Source organism: Saccoglossus kowalevskii, chromosome 4, assembly GCF_978046115.1.
Source record: "Saccoglossus kowalevskii chromosome 4, keSacKowa6.1, whole genome shotgun sequence".
Taxonomy (NCBI): domain Eukaryota; kingdom Metazoa; phylum Hemichordata; class Enteropneusta; family Harrimaniidae; genus Saccoglossus; species Saccoglossus kowalevskii.
Window position 1 is genome coordinate 31,880,234 of NC_140644.1, and position 19,065 is coordinate 31,899,298.

A 19,065-nucleotide genomic window follows, 5' to 3' on the forward strand; every position below is an offset into this window, starting at 1 on the left:
CAAGCGATACAATGTTCACTGCAGAGACTAGTGACATCCATGAGGCGACGTTGTGTTGCATGTGTTACTGCAAGAGGTGGTCACACCCATTATTGAAATGTTCCATGAACTGAGATTTTCATTTTCAACCCTTCTCTCTTTCAGAACTCGTGTAACGATGTGTAATGATTACATGCATTCTTTATCATCTGTTTCATTGTGCTGATGTTGCACGTCAATTATGTGACCAAATAGGTTTATCTGAAATAAAGGATCTTGCTGTAACTGAGAATATTCAAATGTTCCTTAAATTGTTTTGAGTAGTATAGTTATTGGTAGTAGTGGGTACCTGTGCATGTGTACATAGCCATATTAAGGACACTATTTCAGATAGACACATTCACATTGAAAATATTGCACACTAGATCTGATCAAATTATTTAATGGTCATGTGACCTCATTCAATATAGCTTAACTATATAAGAATCTAGATTAAACAAATGGATGTATGGATAAAAACGATGCAATATCTTTATTGCATGGCAAAATAGTATAAAAGTCATGAACAGTGCAATCTTCTGTTAACATTTTGCACAGAAAATGCTGGCTAAAATGTAAATGGGTACAATGCTTACCAAGAATAATGAAGTCGTCATAATCACTTATTTGAACTTTGATGACATGTCCTATTAACTGATAATTTGAAGATGATCAATTACAAATTGTTTGAGTAACCACAATATACGGTATATGGTTAATATACTAACCAAGTTTGAAAGAGATTGGATAAAAACTGTTTGAGTTTGTAACCACAAGAAAAGGTTTTTCAATGGAATTAACAAGGACAGACATTTCCCCCCTCTTGCTTGACCTTCATCTGCAATGATACAGATAAGGTAAAAATGCATAACTATCATGGCACTATTACAAATATAGGAATTCAACCAGTGCTTTATTGAATACATTTTTTTGTTTAAATTAAAGTACGGTGGTCGCCACTAGGCGCGTGTTTGAATGGTGCACGGACATTTCGTCAGCGCTTTTTTTTAATCACGGATTCTGACGTTTTGCGTGTCTTTGAAAATGATGGATACGAATTATGAAACGTGTCCTGTTAAGTCGTGATATATTTATACGGCATATTTGTATTTATTTTCTAATCTTCTTAAACACATCTATAATTCAATGATTCGAACGGTGTTATATATAACAGATCAAGTTAAAATGTGGCCTCGATAATACCTCAGACATAACATGACAACGTATTATTAGATTATTGAATAAAACAGTGTCTAGTTTACTACATTCCAAGACTGTAACATCGCAACTCCGATCGCAGCTTGGACGTGAAGATTTCTGGTCTGCGTGTCCCACCAATAACATTTATTCCCACGTATATCACATAATTGGTCGTCTTTAACACATGGCGTGACGCATCCTGCATCATTGGACATTACGACGTATCCCCGGAAGTTTCAAACTTGGCAACAAATTATATCTGTGCATTCTAATCTGTTCTGAAGTCAAATACCACGTGAATCCATATGAACATATAGAAGATGAACATTCAACTAAGGTGTTTCATTTGAGATAATCTTTTATTGTTAATGATTTGAGGGTTGAAAATCGGAGTACAAAATCTGTTGTTTGGCAATACTTCACATCATCTGAAAAGTTGTCTTTAAATTGTCTGATTTCTCAAGTTGACTGACAATGTTATATACTGTTTATGCTCAACCGTAGCGATACAGATATATATAAATTGTGACATTAAGTAAAAGTAGCACAGCAATCTGAAAATAAAATTCGAGACAAACACACGAAGTTACGTGGTTGGGTTAAAAAGAACTATATAAATTATATTTAAAGAAATGGTGATACGATGAATGTGAAGAAAGAAAATAAATTACACATTATTGACCGAGGGTCACCATGCAATACCGCATTCGTATATTATAATATTCAGGCTAAAATGATGCAATTTATGTAAATTGTTATATTCGATAATTACAGCCACAGTAACTTGACTTTGAAACATTAATATCATTGTGCTGTCCCTCAAAAAGGCAATAGAGTGACTGAATGGGTCGTCGTCTTGGGAGCGGAATTATGCTTATATTTCTATTTCTATTTCATGGCAGGTTTGCTGAACGTCAGTTATTTATGTCAAGTGTGCTAGGAATATCGTTACCATGGAATTACTGATAGGTAAGAAAAGGCTACAGACTAGATGGTACTCTGTTTGAGATCGAGGTTCTACCCGGGGCACTTGGCTAAACGTGGGTAAACTACCTTGAAAATGGGCTTAAATTGTACTTCTAAACTTTGTTTAGACATTTAGACATGGCAAAACATTATACTCTAAATAATAGTCACATGAACATCTGAACAAATTGATACATGTATGTACCACATTGAACTACATGTTACATTCAACCAGAAATCGTCTACTCAGCTCATTAATTCAGTAGAGTAACCTTGCATCCTCACATCGAATCATGTCTGTTCCTGCTGACAAAACTTGTACTCTCCACTTTGATCATGTGAGAACAACCTCGCTCTGAAAACGATAGTCCTTTCCTAGTAAACGGGCATCGTTGAATTGTTTGGAACAAACCCTAGTGAAATACCCCCGGGTACTACTTGAAAGAAAAACACTTTCGTAGTAAATGCTAAACGAAAACTGCCTTCTATTGAATGTTAGAGGAATATTAGAACAATAGAGGGATAGCGTAGTATTACTGAACATAACAATAATGAATTTGGAAATCCGCATTTATCAGAATGTATTGTTGGTTGAAATATTTTTAACATTTCATTTCATCTATTAGTAAACGTCAATAAACACAAATACTCTTGGATCTTGTGTTTCCACTTTAGATTTTTGTTTATTGATTATTATGATTCAGGTTGAATTGAAATGTGAACTGAGGTTTGCATGCGTAAATGAGAAGCCATCCCAGGTCAAACTTTGAAGTGTAGGAAGACTTTATTATATTATAGTGACCTTTGTGCACGCCTCCGCCGCGTCGTATTTTGGGATAGAGAGAAATATAATTGTTAAATAAATTGTATTAATTGCCATTTGGAGCACCAATCAAATGTCGCATACTATTAGTTGATGGTGCATTTAATGTCCATAACTTAAATGTGTACATTAAATTCAAACGTTGAATAAATTCAAAATAAAGTGTCTAAAAGATTCTTACACGGGTAGTAAATATGTAACAGACAAACAAACATGCATATATCACAACACTAAACATAGAATTCGAGCTCGGCAAGCGCCTCGTAGCATTGAATACATATCCCACGATAATACGCTTTTCTGCTATATTATCATCACAATACTACATTGTCACACATTTCGCGCATAAATGAAATAAACATTTATTGGTTATACCCAAAATATTTGGAATGATCTTAATCGCATGTGCTCGTAACTGTTGTATAACGCAACGTTAAGACAGTTGTTTTTTTTCCAGGGAGAAAACTAAATCCCAATCATTGTCTTCTTCATCAATAATATTAATACCAATCAGCTGTGCCTTTTCAGTTTCCATGAACATCTGTAAAACCAAATAGTAATCTGTGTAGAATGTGAAGTAGTATGCGAGGCACCAAAACATAATTGCATTCACAACACACATAACCCAGAAATCGTATACAAGAATGACAGTTCAAAGTCAGGACATTGCTTTATGATTAATTATTAAGCTATGATTACAAACATATCTAAATAATAATTCATATATTTTATATATGTCTCGTCATCACCAAACACCAGCATCAGTTCACGAATACTTATCCTTTTAAAAACAGTAGACTTTACAAAATACTATTATAAAAAAATAATGCATCTACATATTCTGCTCATCGTGAATATGCATAATCTCTGGCGGTGAACAATTTGAAATTAATGGCTGGACCACAACCCACAATGCTGATTTAATTAATATTGTCCGGGTTTATTGGCATGATACGGACTAATCTGGTCTGATGTTCAAGGAACACGTATGGTGAATATGAAAGCGATTTAACTTACTGTTTAGATGACGGAGAACAGATGGGCGGTCAACGTCGAGAAAATATATAAACATCTTCGCTCGGTCGTCTTCGATGACAGTTGAGCAATAAAAACATGATCGACGTTTGTTTGCAGTATAAATATACCACTGAATTTTACAACAGATATAGGCGTTATATGTTAATCATTCATTAGTGATAATAAAGCCGTTGGTGTATACTTAGAAACAAACTTCTCAACTTTGCGGCATTTCAAATCAAATCATGTAGAGGGCAAAACATAAAATACCCAGAGACCCCAGAATCTATTTTAAAACAAATAGGATTTTTTTCACTTAGCAATTTGGTTAAGGGATAATGGTCAATTTCGACTATTATAAAATACATGTGTCCTTGCCTGGTGACCCTTCACATCAACTAGTGGTAAGTAATTTATTATTTTGCTTTATATATTCTCTGTTGTTGCTTGATGATTTTAAATGTGATGAAAATACAATTCTTAATAATTGCCTTCTTTTTGAAATCAAAGAAACACAAACACTCAAATCACAATATGCATACGCAAGACATGAAGTGAAAGAGCGATTCTCACAAATGTCATGTAGAGAATCGTCACACTGCCGTGTGAATTTGGGTCGTGTTTTTTCTTTGAGATTTGTTTAGCGTGACTGGCTCGGAGAGTTCCAGGGACGATTGTTCCTGTTGACAAATAGTGAAAATGAAAGGCATGAGGCATGGAATGCTTACGTGGAGTGATTGTAATGCTTTATGCAGTGCTCTTAATTCTTAATTATATAATGAGTTACACAATAACTTATCTGAGAAATATATGTAGGACTCTATGAATATGTCAATGTAAATTATGCTATGATACATATATTTGTATAAGACTTGAAATTAATACTCACTGCTTTATGTGATTTGCTTTTTCTTCGATTCCTTATTGCCATTATCAACGACAAGACGATAAGCAAAACACCAATAGCAATGAAGACCCATGGTACTATTTTAGTGACGAGGAGAGGTGTCTGTATGTGGGATCTGTATTTGGCCGCACTGGCGTCACTCAACTCTGTGCTCTGCGGGATATTGTCAGAAAACAATACAAAAGGTCAGGCAATCACATTGACATCTTACAGTCGAAAACTATCACAGTCAGTACAATGATATGAACTTGTATTCAAAGATGTGTATCAATTAATTAATATATATGACTTAACTAATCAGTCAGTCTATTTATTATTGATTTAGAAAGACTAACTCAAATAGCTGCATACCAATCTACCCTGAAGTTCACATTATAACGTGTGTGACAATTATTCGCCTCCGCGCACAAATCTTACACATGTATATCGAGATGAAACTGTGTATGGTTCGCCATGCCAGCTAGAATTACCAGTTTATGCACATTCGCATTACATACGTAATTCAAATAACAATCAGCTTACCTCATTTAACCACAGAATAGGAAATACCATTTCCAGAACTTCATATGTTTGTCTAAAGATATAGTTGAAAAAATAAGTAATTATATTTAAAAAAAACAATACTTGAATAATTTGCAAAGATCATTGACACATAATTACCTAACATTTTTTTATTGTAGCTCACATAGTCGCAATACTTTACTGTATTACACGGTACTGAACTGTGTTGTAATATGACGTAACGTAATGTAATGATGTATAATGTAATGACGAACTTACGAGAGTCCACTCAAAGGCTGTAGATGGATATTGACTTGTAATCTCTTCGCTACCCGCATAGTAAGCCCAGTTATCTACAAAGACAAAATAATTTAATATTTGAAATTTTGTTGCCCATATGTTCTGTCTACAACTGTCGACATCAATTGTTATTTGGAATAGAATGTAGCACAGTGCATAAGTGTATATACCATGCCATATATTCGAGGCATACGTACTTCTCAACTTCTCAACTGCTTCCGTCGTCACGTGTTGAACACAACGCGCTAGGACGCAGACAGTGGCGGATACAGCAAAATGTATTGGGGGGGTCCAAGCTACGCTTAAGATGTACGGACCCCCCCCCTCTGGATCCGCCACTGGACGCAGAGCGAGACAGTGACGTAATTTAACGGAAATTACTTATATCTTTGGGCATTGATTATATTGCTTGATATCGACGTTTCGATTTAAACTGTATATTTTGTTTAGAATTAGAATATATCGCCTGAAAGTTGGTTACATCGTAGAAAAAACGTGTTGTATTTTTAAATAACATTAACACTTTGCCACGTACATTGCCTTGTGAGTCATGAAAAGGATTCACTTACCGGGTCTGTATCAACATATGTCTGGTGTTTTTCCTTATCTGGTGACATGTCTGGTAACATTATACTCGGATCCGCGTATAAGAAATGTGGAAATGAATATATCACCGGAGCCCCTACAACGATAAGAAGTAGTAGGTAGCGATCTATTCATATACCTGAGTCGATATTTAGATGCAGCAAAAACATGTTCAATAATAATATACAAAAACTGTGATTTCAGATCGACAGACCGGTAAAAATATTTCCGATACACAGAATATTATGTGGTTGCTATATGCATTAAGTCGTGCCCTCTCGTGGCGATGTCCTTCATTGGTTGTTCAAATTGTTTGACGCCCATTGATAAAAATGTAAGGGTTCTAAGTATTTGCTAAAGTCTTAATGATGAATGACTCTACGACCAAACACAGTTGTCTACAACCAGAGATCAGTAAATAAAACGTACGAAGTGGCCATGGGTTACCCGGATGTAGTAAAGAGACTTACCTTGTTGGCATGCACTGGCGTTAAGGAGTCCAGCTGGTAAGCAGTGGTCTTCATTTGGCGTACAAAAACCAATATTAGGAGGATAAGTGTCAGCGTCTGCTAAAACATATTCAGGCGCCGAGAATCTTGCAAGTTTAATACCTTTTAAATAAACATGCTTTTCGTATACTCCAACCAGTGATCTACAGAATGAAAAAGATATCTCGACGTAGGTGAAAACTGGATATATTTGCAAACTTACTTATGTCGTTTAACAAACGTGCTGCCTGGACATTGACAGTTTTGAATGTTGAAGAATGAAGGATCATATGACTTATACATAATTGAAAATTAACGTATACCCATGTGTGGCAGTGTAGACCGGCGGTACGTCGTGGGTGCGTCGTCACTCAATGGGGAGAAATTATTTCTTTGTGTATTCGTGCACTACGACTGGTAGCCGCGCAGCTCAACGCAATAAAATACCCGAAGGTGCATATCCTTGATTCGGGTGGAATTAGTGCGCCTCTCGGCACATGTTTCTGAATGCAGATTTATACACCTTTTTCGAACACCGGGATGCCTTTCAAAAATAACCATTAGTTGCGATAGTTTATTACCTTGGAAACTCATTGTATACTAGTATATCCCATCCTGTCCAAAAGATACACCCCTACTTACAGAATGTTTTACGCGGTTTCATGTTCCAGAAAGAAAATACAAAAACAATCAATATCGTTTGCTGGATGTGTTAAGATATAATAATTTGTCAACCTACTGAGAAGTCGAGCGTACGACAATGTCATTTTTTACTGAAAATGAAGAAAATCTTACCTACATGCGTCTGCTGCGTATACAAACTGTGGCTTTGTGAGGTCCATAAAAGGAGCATTCATCGAACCGTCTATTGGAAAAAAACACACAAACAGACTGTGAAGAAATATTGAACATAACCTGCATGTACTGCACTATACGTATAGTAGAACCGAGAATATTACGTTAAGGTTGCTCAATACAGTTTCGGGTTTGAATTTTATACTAGGGCATATATGCTTTGTAACTTTTCGTAATAAAACAATCTGACTTAAACTACATTTTGAAGAAAAAATGGGGGTTACGAACTTATTTGTAAAGATACGACAATTTCAGTAATTTGTCCTATGTAAACATATGCATATATAATACAACGCGTTCACACGCGAAACTCCTGTGCGTTCACTTCGAACCCATGACGAAATGCTTGGTATTTGTGTACTTTTTGATATGTGTGTTCCACATTTAACTGTACGTACGTATATTCTATCAACAAATAGCTTTCCTGTCGCTCTGTAGATCTAACAATTTTAGTTTCACGTACAAATACCCATATTACTAGGTTAAATGTTCGTACCGGTAGTTTTATGTGCAATATTTGATATCCAAGATGTGTTACTACTCATATCTTCGACAGTGAATGATGACAAACACTAAACTCGAGGATACGGGTACACTAGATAATGATATTTAGGCAAACTGCAACATTCTGATGTGGATATTGGCAATCGGTATTGCGTATGGAACTTATCAAATTAATGCTTTGCCATAACAAAATGACGTGACTCACCCGTTCCACCAAGTTAATGCTTGGCCATGAAAAAATGACGTCACTCACCCGTTCCGTTTATCATATTAGCTTGTTCAGTTGTCCAATGTGATAATTTACGAATACCATTCCACATATCAATTTGATTCAATTTCTTGATATCAGTTTCACCAGTGAACACTGTGTATACACCGTCATTAGAATTATTTTTCTTTGAATAGAAAACAAAATGACATCCATATTTATAATTATTGTTTGGCAGTGAAAACAATAGAATGTCGTCGTATAAAGCCCGTTCACACTAGCGATTTGATCATATCATAAAATGGTGCCGCCCTCAGCAGACGAATGGTACTCACGTTCATAAAGATTCCAAAGACGTCACTTGGGACCTGATCAGGTGCCAGACCTTTTAATAATTTAAGTGTTGGGTCCTGGTAACCCCATGTTAATTCTTTAACTGAGCGTTGATAAAACACTGTTGCGTCAAGCGAGTTGAATAATAGATCGACTAACCACTGTCCGATACCGACAATGTTCATCATCTCAAGTTTCAGGCCAACTGACTGAAGAATAAATGTATTTAAAGCAGCTTAATATAAACCGCGCCCCCTGTGGACGAAGCGTTTCTGTGACGTAAATAGGTGAAGGAAAACGTCAATGTAGATTTGGTCTGTGGTTGTACGTCATTACTAAATACATTTTTTGAGTGATATCACAAGTTTAGACGGACTACTCGACCAAACACAGTTATCGCTTTGAATGTCAATTTGCTTTCAAGCATCTATGTTACTTTGATGTCACAGAAGTGCCCGTCGATAGAGGGCGCAACTATAGAATTATGTATTACGTCATTACATGTAAATTAATACAATAAGTAAATACTAGTAATTCAAACAAAAACAACGACCCGTCGTTTTGTTTATGTCCGGGCTGAGGGAGCAACAATAGTTTTAGGACAGGCACATTTTTTATTCAAGTGTTCAAATAACCTATATGATGTATCCGATATCTTAGGAGATACATGTTTTGAGCGGGTTCTCAGAAATGACGTCTATTTTAAATCATTTCCTTATTAATATAATAAAATACTCTTTTTACCACGTGCGTATGAGTGGGGTGGGGGTGGGGTCTTTTTAATAGCATTGTTAATGATTTCAGCCTGAGTAATTCCTTCGATTTCACAGATACTCTGTTTAAAAACTATTACAGCCTTGTTTATTGAGAACATCGATTAAATAACAAATGTATGTTTGAATAATAATGCAATATCTTTTCTTTGCCTGGTAAAAGTGAGTATAAAAATCCTGAAAGAACGCAATAATATATAATATAATAATATATAATACAATATAATATCTGGCTGAAAGATGCGTTATTTCAGTCCAATTTCATCTCATATCTTGAAAACTGCTATTGTTGGTTACACCAAAATTGAACTTGGTTGTTATTTATTGCTTTATAGCGATTGATAGTATGTTCCCAAATTTGATATTAGATAAAAATTGTTTGAATTATTGTAACCACAAAAAGACAATTTTAGGTGAAATTAAATGAAGATCCTATATACATAGAACATGCACCATAATCTAACCTGGCCACGATCATAAACTGGTTAATATAATATCCAAGTTTGGATAAAACTAAATTGTTCAACCTATTTTACTAGTACTTTTTAGATTATGTTATGACTTCGCTTTGTTTTGTGTAGTAATACTATGCTTAGTCATGCATTGTTTGGTTGCCTCTTATGTTCCTTTAAATGGTTTTTTTGTGTTTGAACAATTATGAATAAATAAAATTAAAGGGCGGTAGTCGTCGCGCCGCGTTCTGTTCGATATGGGACTCATAGCGACGTATAAAACGCGTGTAAAATACATTGTTTATTTACATGAAATTCGAACACGCGACGACCACCGCGCTTTAAAATAAGCTGGGCATATTAGTGTGAATAAAAATAGAACTAGAAATATCTGAGTGAACTTTTGTTATCATTCAAAACAACTTACACGACTACTAATAGGACATACTAAGTGTATGCACAATGCATTATGGGAGATAAATCACCATTGTATAATATAACTGAAATGAATATCATCTCACCGGAAACGCTGACACTAAATAAAACTATTTGGAAATAATAAACCAAATTCCGAAGAGGAAATTGACATCATAGTTACCATAGATCTTGGCTTACCATAAGTGGGATATTAAGTGTGGTTATCATGTCGTCTTCCGAACCAACAGACATCGTTGGTTCAAATGTGAAGACTACTTTGTTTCTATACGAAACTGTACCATTTGAGTTCCATACGATGTCAAACTTATCACGGTATTCCCTGCATGTAAACACAAATATTAGTTCATTAGTTCAATTTACAGTGTATGCGCAAAAAACTATTTAAGTAAATAATTACGCTCTCTATTGTTCACGTGACGTCTAAATGCCATGTAGCCATTCATCATTTGGGATATAGTATATCCCAAGGCCAGAAATACATTCTCAACGCATCAGATTTGTTTTCAATATTGATTTTACGGAAAAACAAAATATCAGTTCCATTTGTTTCACAGAAGCGTCTCGTGCCTAAAACCTTGGGACGGTTTCAGTCGGGGTGTATGATAAATGTAATAAAGCCTGACACGATTAATAAACAAATGTAGTTTATCTCGAAAATATTATGTTACCACTTTAAGTTATCATTGCTAACATACATTACGCCTACGTAGTAGTATTTAATAACGTTCATAACCGGGAACCGATCAATCTTATTCTACTTGTAGAAGTAGTCGATGTGAGGACCTTCTACAACACGCTCTAATTGGCCTTGTCGGTGTATTTGACTAGAGTATGTTTGGAGGGTAGCGACGATGGACTCAAGTATGCAGCAATTTTATCTTTCAAGTAAATTAATGAACATTTAAAAAAAGAAAGAAGATTACACTTCCAGATGGCGAGAACAAAAATAGAGCGAGCTGTAGAACAGGGAATTTATGGAAATGGCAACTGTTAATGAAGCAGAGTGCCATCTTGCACTTAGAGCTAATTTAGGTTAAGCGCAATATAAATACTCGTCATTATTATTATTATTATTATTATTATTATTATTATTATTATTATTATTATTATTATTATTATTATTATCTATGGCAAAAATTGATAAATCAAAATCATTTTATGTTGAAAATTGGCATACAAATGTATTAATAAGCCGAACTTCGTGACAATTGTTTGGACTAAGATGCTCCAACCGTACCTGTATGTATATGGACCTTTTTCGACGAAATGTGGGAGTTCACCCGCTAGGATTTCGTCAGGGTTTTTCACATCCCAGAACCACAGCTGCATGTAAATAGGTACGTCGGGCGAAACCCAGTCTTTATAGGTCATTGAACTCTTCGAAATAACCAATTGCTACAAAACAAATGACAATAGTGTTAATTGTAAATACCGTACATGCCAGTGGATCCGGTGGTTACCATGGTGAATTGTAGCTTGACATAGTTATCTAATTTATGTTACTTGCACCATTTAAAGAACACACGAAATACTATTTTGCTTTTCAAGTAGATTGTTTTGTTCGATTTTTCAAATCTTTAATAAAATAGCATTTATTTATATATTCACCTATTGTAAAAAACTGTCTTTCACTCCAACCATGTGCGTCAGATCACCGAATCACTTTGTCGCAAGATGGCGCTACTTGGTCACGTGACTTTTTGACCTGGCTATTACAGGTAAACGCTCTACAGGCAGCTTATTTGGTCAACAAACGTATTTATCATTATTTACCCCATACCCAGGGACATGGCGTTATTTGTAGAGGGATTTACCCCATACCCAGGGACATGCCGTTATTTGTACAGGGATTTACCCCATACCTAGACACATGGCGTTATTTGTACAGGGATTTACCCCATACCCTGGGACATGCCGTTATTTGTACAGGGATTTACCCCATACCCAGGGACATGGCGTTATGTGTACAGGAATTTACCCCCATACCCAGGGACATGCCGTTATTTGTACAGGGATTTACCCCCATACCCAGGGACATGGCGTTATTTGTACAGGGATTTACCCCATACCCAAGGACATGCCGTTATTTGTACAGGGATTTACCCCATACCTAGACACATGGCGTTATTTGTACAGGGATTTACCCCATACCCTGGGACATGCCGTTATTTGTACAGGGATTTACCCCATACCCAGGGACATGGCGTTATGTGTACAGGAATTTACCCCCATACCCAGGGACATGCCGTTATTTGTACAGGGATTTACCCCCATACCCAGGGACATGGCGTTATTTGTACAGGGATTTACCCCATACCCAGGGACATGGCGTTATTTGTACAGGAATTTACCCCATACCTAGAGACATGGCGTTATGTGTACAGGGATTTACCCCATACCCTGGGACATGGCGTTATGTGTACAGGAATTTACCCCATACCCAGGGAAATGGCGTTATGTGTACAGGAATTTACCCCCATACCCAGGGACATGCCGTTATTTGTACAGGGATTTACCCCCATACCCATGGACATGGCGTTATGTGTACAGGGATTTACCCCATACCTAGAGACATGGCGTTATGTGTACAGGGATTTACCCCATACCCTGGGACATGGCGTTATGTGTACAGGGATTTACCCCATACCCAGGGACATGGCGTTATGTGTACAGGAATTTACCCCCATACCCAGGGACATGGCGTTATGTGTACAGGAATTTACCCCCCATACCCAGGGACATGGCGTTATGCGTACAGGGATTTACCCCATACCCAGGGACATGGCGTTATTTGTATAGGGATTTACCCCATACCCATGGAAATGGCATTATTTGTACAGGGGTTTACCCCATACCCAGGGAAATGGCGTTATTTGTACAGGGATTTACCCCATACCCAGGGAAATGGCGTTATTTGTACAGGGATTTACCCCATACCCAGGGAAATGGCGTTATTTGTACAGGGATTTACCCCATACCCAGGGACATGGCGTTATGTGTACAGGGATTTACCCCATACCCATGGACATGGCGTTATGTGTACAGGGATTTACCCCATACCTAGAGATATGGCGTTATGTGTACAGGGATTTACCCCATACCCTGGGACATGGCGTTATGTGTACAGGAATTTACCCCCATACCCAGGGACATGGCGTTATTTGTACAGGGATTGACCTCATCCCAGGGACATGGCGTTATTTGTACAGGGATTTACCCCATACCCAGGGACATGGCGTTATTTGTATAGGGATTTACCCCATACCCATGGAAATGGCATTATTTGTACAGGGGTTTACCCCATACCCAGGGACATGGCGTTATTTGTACAGGGATTTACCTCATCCCAGGGACATGGCGTTATTTAAACAGGGATTTACCCCCATACCCAGGGAAATGGCGTTATTTGTACAGGGATTTACCCCATACCCATGGAAATGGCATTATTTGTACAGGGGTTTACCCCATACCCAGGGACATGGCGTTATTTGTACAGGGATTTACCCCATACCCATGGAAATGGCATTATTTGTACAGGGGTTTACCCCATACCCAGGGACATGGCGTTATTTGTACAGGGATTTACCCCATACCCTGGGACATGGCGTTATTTGTACAGGGATTTACCCCATACCCATGGAAATGGCATTATTTGTACAGGGGTTATTTGTTTATTCGTACATACGGTGCTATTTTTAATTTTAATTTTTATGTCTTAGCATATGTATTAGACATTTTATTATTTTAACATATTTTGTTGAATTGTGATAAAAAAAAATTAAAAAAAAATGTCAAATTTTCTTTACGGTGGTAATAAAGATTATTATTATTATTATTGTATATTGTTTTCGCGAAAAATAAACAAATGCTCGGGGAGCTGTCGACTCTCAGGTTGAGGTGAAGACATCAAATGAAACATGTGGTTTTGCGGTTTGAGTGGTTTACTTTTCTCTACGATGTGCCTAATTATTTCTCCTCTTGAGGTTTAGCTGCATTTTTGAAATATTCTAACTTCCCTTGGATAAGATCGGTATCACACCATTAAGCTTTGTCCCAGATTTTCAAATCGTCCGATATTCGCTATCTTATGAGCTGGGTGCAAAGGTCATAGAAATCATAACACGATCCATCGGATGATCAGCATGACAAAATACACGGAAGGAAATGCTCTATTTTTACCCTACAAGGTATTCCAACAAAATGAACTCCATATGCCCTTCAAAAGCCACTCTTTCATGCAATGCAAATATAAACACAGTCTCTAGTGTAGGGCTTGCCAGTTAAGTTTGTTTATAACAGTGCTCGATTCAAGCTGTTCCAGACATTTTTTCTTACTAGACTGCATATGGTTACACTCTGGGGGTAGAGTGACGCTGGTAGTAGTCTTCAAAGAATATACTTAGTATTGAATACGTGCATCCACAGTTCGAGGTTAAATGAAAGAATACACCGTGTACATATAGTGTGACTATCGATTACTCAGGACTAGTTATCCGTGTTTTACCTTCGCTAAGACAGGATTTATTATAAACCTTGCAGTATGATTACTTTAAATCCAAAGGCACAAACGTGGCGTTGACTGTGTGCGGGATGAAGCACGGTCCCTATAATTAGTATTATATAAAGAAAGCATACATGATTGGTTAATATATAATGGAAGCATACCTGTTCAATCATATTGTGTATGGTCCTACAGAAGAGTGGTATTAACCCGATCCCGAGTCCGCATAGTAGCACTCCAAACACACTACCAGTGACATACCGAACAGTCGGCGTCACCATCGCACTAGTGGATGTTCGTTCGTATCAGTATTAAACGCGGCCAAGTATGAAAATACCCTGCACTGTTTCGAAATCTTCCCGTGTAGCGAACCCAAATCTTCTTCAAACTAGCAATCTGGAAGTCACGCTATTTTGCAGACATTCAACAAGTAAAGTAAAAAGGCGAGGTGAAATCCCAGCGGGTTCCTTTGTTTCCTTCTCAGTCGAGGCTCGCGTTACCCAAGGTGACCCTCTTGTAAAGACCATGTGAAGTATTTTCTGTACAGGGGTCATCCACATGGCAGTTACGCCAGATAAAATAACCGAATACGCGCAGTTAACTTAATTAACTTGGATGAGATTGACAAATAAATGTACACCCCTTTCATGATATTTGTTGTGTCTTCGGTAGAACGCCTCCAAGTTTAGATAAATAAACAATTCGTAGAGGGCGCATGGAGATACATTGCCGCGTGTGTACAAATGTGCATTTTTTTCGGAAATATTTGCATTGTAATGTGTTTCATTGTTTTTTTTTGGGGGGGGGGGATATGTAACATGTGCGCAAAGAGGGCTTTTAATTTCTAAGCGTTATCCCGTATTCAGATCAACAATTCGCCCCGAATACTAGCTATTGATTAGAATGCATCAGTCTTCAAAGTTTGTTGATCCTTCCTGGTTGGCGTGAAGGGGACTCGGAGCCACTCATTGCACTCAATCTGCTGGTCTTTTGACAAATATGGCTGGGATTGTTAACGCCCAGTGAGGACAGAAACATCTGAAACATCAAACAAACCGGTATTTTCCCGTTACCCCTGTGTAATATGGACAATTAAATCCAACTGAAGAAAGAGATAAAACTGAAATGACGTAGAAATAGCATGTTTCAAACTGGTTGGAACAAATATCGCAACAATATTGCGCACAGAAATAAATAACTAAACTTGCTGTCTCTTCGTAAACAGAATACAGTGAACAGCTGAAACCTGGGTACATTTTGAAGATTTTATAAATATAATTTTTTTCTAAATCAAAATAGATGATAGATTTATAATTGGCAAATCCAGAGTGGTATTGTAAGATCGTCGCTAGTTTGTCCAACAACATCTAACCAGAAAGCGATTCATTTATAATAAGTTGGCGGTCGCATGCATGCCTATGTATCTGGGTCGGCATGGGGTATTTTCGTAAGCTGTAATCAATTGTTTGTATTTCCGTAATAATGTAATTTAAGTATATAAAACACGTAGACATGGGCAAGTTGTAAAATGTAATCAGCTATTTTATTCGTCCGGGATCTTATTTTTGTAAGCATCATGATTATAAAGCATTTACCGCATCAAATGTCGTAATTCGTAAACAAATTTTGATTCTTAAACACAAATTATCAAATATATTATAACAATGTAATTAGTAATTTGCTTTATCTGTAAAGTGTAAAAACCTATTTTTACATTAAATAGAACTTTCCATTTTATTTCATGTATGTGAACATTATGGGCGTGAACGATGTTGAGCTCTATTTTGGGCAAATCGCTATTAAATGTTTTAATTTCAATGGAAGTTGATGATCGGTATAAATATGTTTATAATCTATAGATTTCTGCTTTTCTCTTTAAAGCAGTGCTGGTGGATAAAAAACGAGGGTTATGGCCCTAGTTATTTTAATACATCTGTATCGCTAGGAATTAAATTCATGAATACCAAATATATTTCACACAGTTTGCAATATTTTAAATTTTTATACAAAGATCTCTAAAAAATGATTTTTTATATTATTATGAAAAATATACCTTAATGTAATTTAAAGATGTGTTATTGTTATGAATAATCCTTTTTACATTACGGTCTCCATGAAATATGTACTTACTTACTTAAGGAACTACCGGGAATAAATAAAATAAATAAATAAATAAAATAAATACTAGTAAGTGAACAGGGGGTCATGACGAGCGTCATCGAACAATATACGGTAGTACTTGTATGCGCGGAAATGAGTCGTGTTTAGCCATTGGAGAATCCTGATGTCTTGTGAGTGTTCTGTAAAAAACACACGCTTGTGTGAAGGTTGCAGACAACACAATAGGTAAGCGAATACAGCTGATAAAATTAATTCTAAATTGGCAGGTATTGCGTAATCTATATGTACAATGTATGCGCGGCAGCGTGGCGACAATTCTCAGCTGGTATCCACTACACTGCATCGGACACAAGTGAAGAGACCTTTTTTGACGAGCATACGGGTATTTAGTTCATGTGGCATGTACTACCGTAACTAGGTACTAATCTCCGGGGTTACCGGCAATAATTTGACGGTATAGGACGGGCACCAACTGACATGGGACGGGCACCAACTGACATGGGACGGGCACCAACTGACATGGGACGGGCACCAACTGACATGGGACGGGCACCAACTGACATGGGACGGGCACCAACTGACATGGGACGGGCACCAACTGACATGGGACGGGCACCAACTGACATGGGACGGGCACCAACTGACATGGGACGGGCACCAACTGACATGGGACGGGCACCAACTGACATGTCAGTTGGGATATATGTACATCTTTCCATCTGTCTTTCTTGGAAGGATTAATCCCACGCGTGGCACTTGATAGATACTTGATACTAGTTATGTTGATGTCTCTGGTATCAATGGAATAGGGGCGTTGTCCAGACGAATAGCTGATCGTAAAGAAGTTTATCTTGGTCAATGAAAACATTGGGAAGTGTAAGCCTTCTTATAACCACAGTCCCTAGAGTAAGGAATAAACTGTAACTATTTGGTTTATAGTGCATTTTGTTGACATAGCAACATAGACCAATACTTGGATAATACAATATTAGGATTTACTGAGGAGCAATATCTCTACGTACCGCGCGAAACACAGTAAACACTCAATGAGCTTGTTTAATGTTATAACATGTTTTGTGTCTTTCACCCACTACTCAATAATTAACTGAATAAATAAAATAGCACAACATGGAAATAGTAAAAGTAGACTCTCGGAAATATGGCATTTGCTTAAAGTACATAGTACATAATACTAGTAATTGCATCAAACGATCACCATATTCCCATCAAAAGCCTCGATTTATTTAAATGAAAAAGGATTGACCTGTTGCCTGATTGTATTAAGCTTCAGAAATATCTTGATCATGTAGTTGGTTGGTTTTCTAGATGGCAACCTAAAATTAACTTCAATAAATGTTGTTATAAATGTTGTTATAAATGTTGTAGTAAATGTTGGTATAAATATTGTTATAAATGTTGTTATAAATGTTGTTGTAAATGTTGTTTTAAATGTTGTTATAAATGTTAGTATAAATGATGTAAATGTTGTTATAAATGTTGTTGTAAATGTTGTAAATATTGTTATAAATGTTGTTATAAATGTTGTTGTAAATGTTGTTGTAATTGTTGTTATAAATGTTGTTGTAAATGTTGTTGTAAATGTTGTTCTAAATGTTGTTGCAAATGTTGTTGTAAATATTGTTATAAATGATGTTGTAAATGTTGTTATAAATGTTGTAAATGTTGTAAATATTGTTATAAATGTTGTTGTAAATGTTGTAATTAATGTTGTTATTAATGTTGTTGTAAATGTTGTTATTAATGTTATTATAAATGTTGTTATTAATGTTGTTATTAATGTTGTAAATGTTGTAAATGTTGTAAATATTGTTATAAATGTTGTTATAAATGTTGTAAATGTTGTAAATATTGTTATAAATGTTGTTGTAAATGTTGTAATTAATGTTGTTATTAATGTTGTTGTAAATGTTGTTATTAATGTTGTTATTAATGTTGTTGTAAATGGTGTTATTAATGTTGTTATTAATGTTGTTATAAATGTTGGTATAAATGTTGTTGTAAATGTTGTTATGTTGTTGTAAATGTTGTTATTAATGTTGTTATTAATGTTGTTG

The 19,065-nt window shown here is 36.3% G+C and overlaps 1 protein-coding gene across 2 annotated transcripts; it reads right to left on the bottom strand.

Annotated features, from left to right (window-relative positions):
* Positions 1-1,558: 1,558 nt before the first annotated feature.
* LOC102801238 (lysosome membrane protein 2-like) lies at positions 1,559-15,335 on the bottom strand. 2 transcript variants are annotated; one of them, XR_014929107.1, is made up of 13 exons: positions 15,034-15,335; positions 11,606-11,763; positions 10,546-10,687; positions 8,708-8,914; positions 8,418-8,559; positions 7,601-7,670; positions 6,788-6,969; positions 6,302-6,414; positions 5,712-5,785; positions 5,454-5,505; positions 4,914-5,084; positions 4,025-4,704; positions 1,559-3,548 (listed from the first exon to the last, which is right to left on the bottom strand). XR_014929107.1 is itself a non-coding variant. In XM_078008411.2 (12 exons), the coding sequence occupies exons 1-12, from the start codon at positions 15,148-15,150 to the stop codon at positions 4,618-4,620; spliced, it is 1,515 nt and encodes a 504-aa protein (XP_077864537.1). In that variant the 5' UTR covers positions 15,151-15,335; the 3' UTR covers positions 1,559-4,617. The 2 variants fall into 2 exon arrangements, 1 of the variants encoding a protein (XP_077864537.1); XM_078008411.2 differs by having other exon boundaries at positions 1,559-4,704.
* Positions 15,336-19,065: the final 3,730 nt, after the last annotated feature.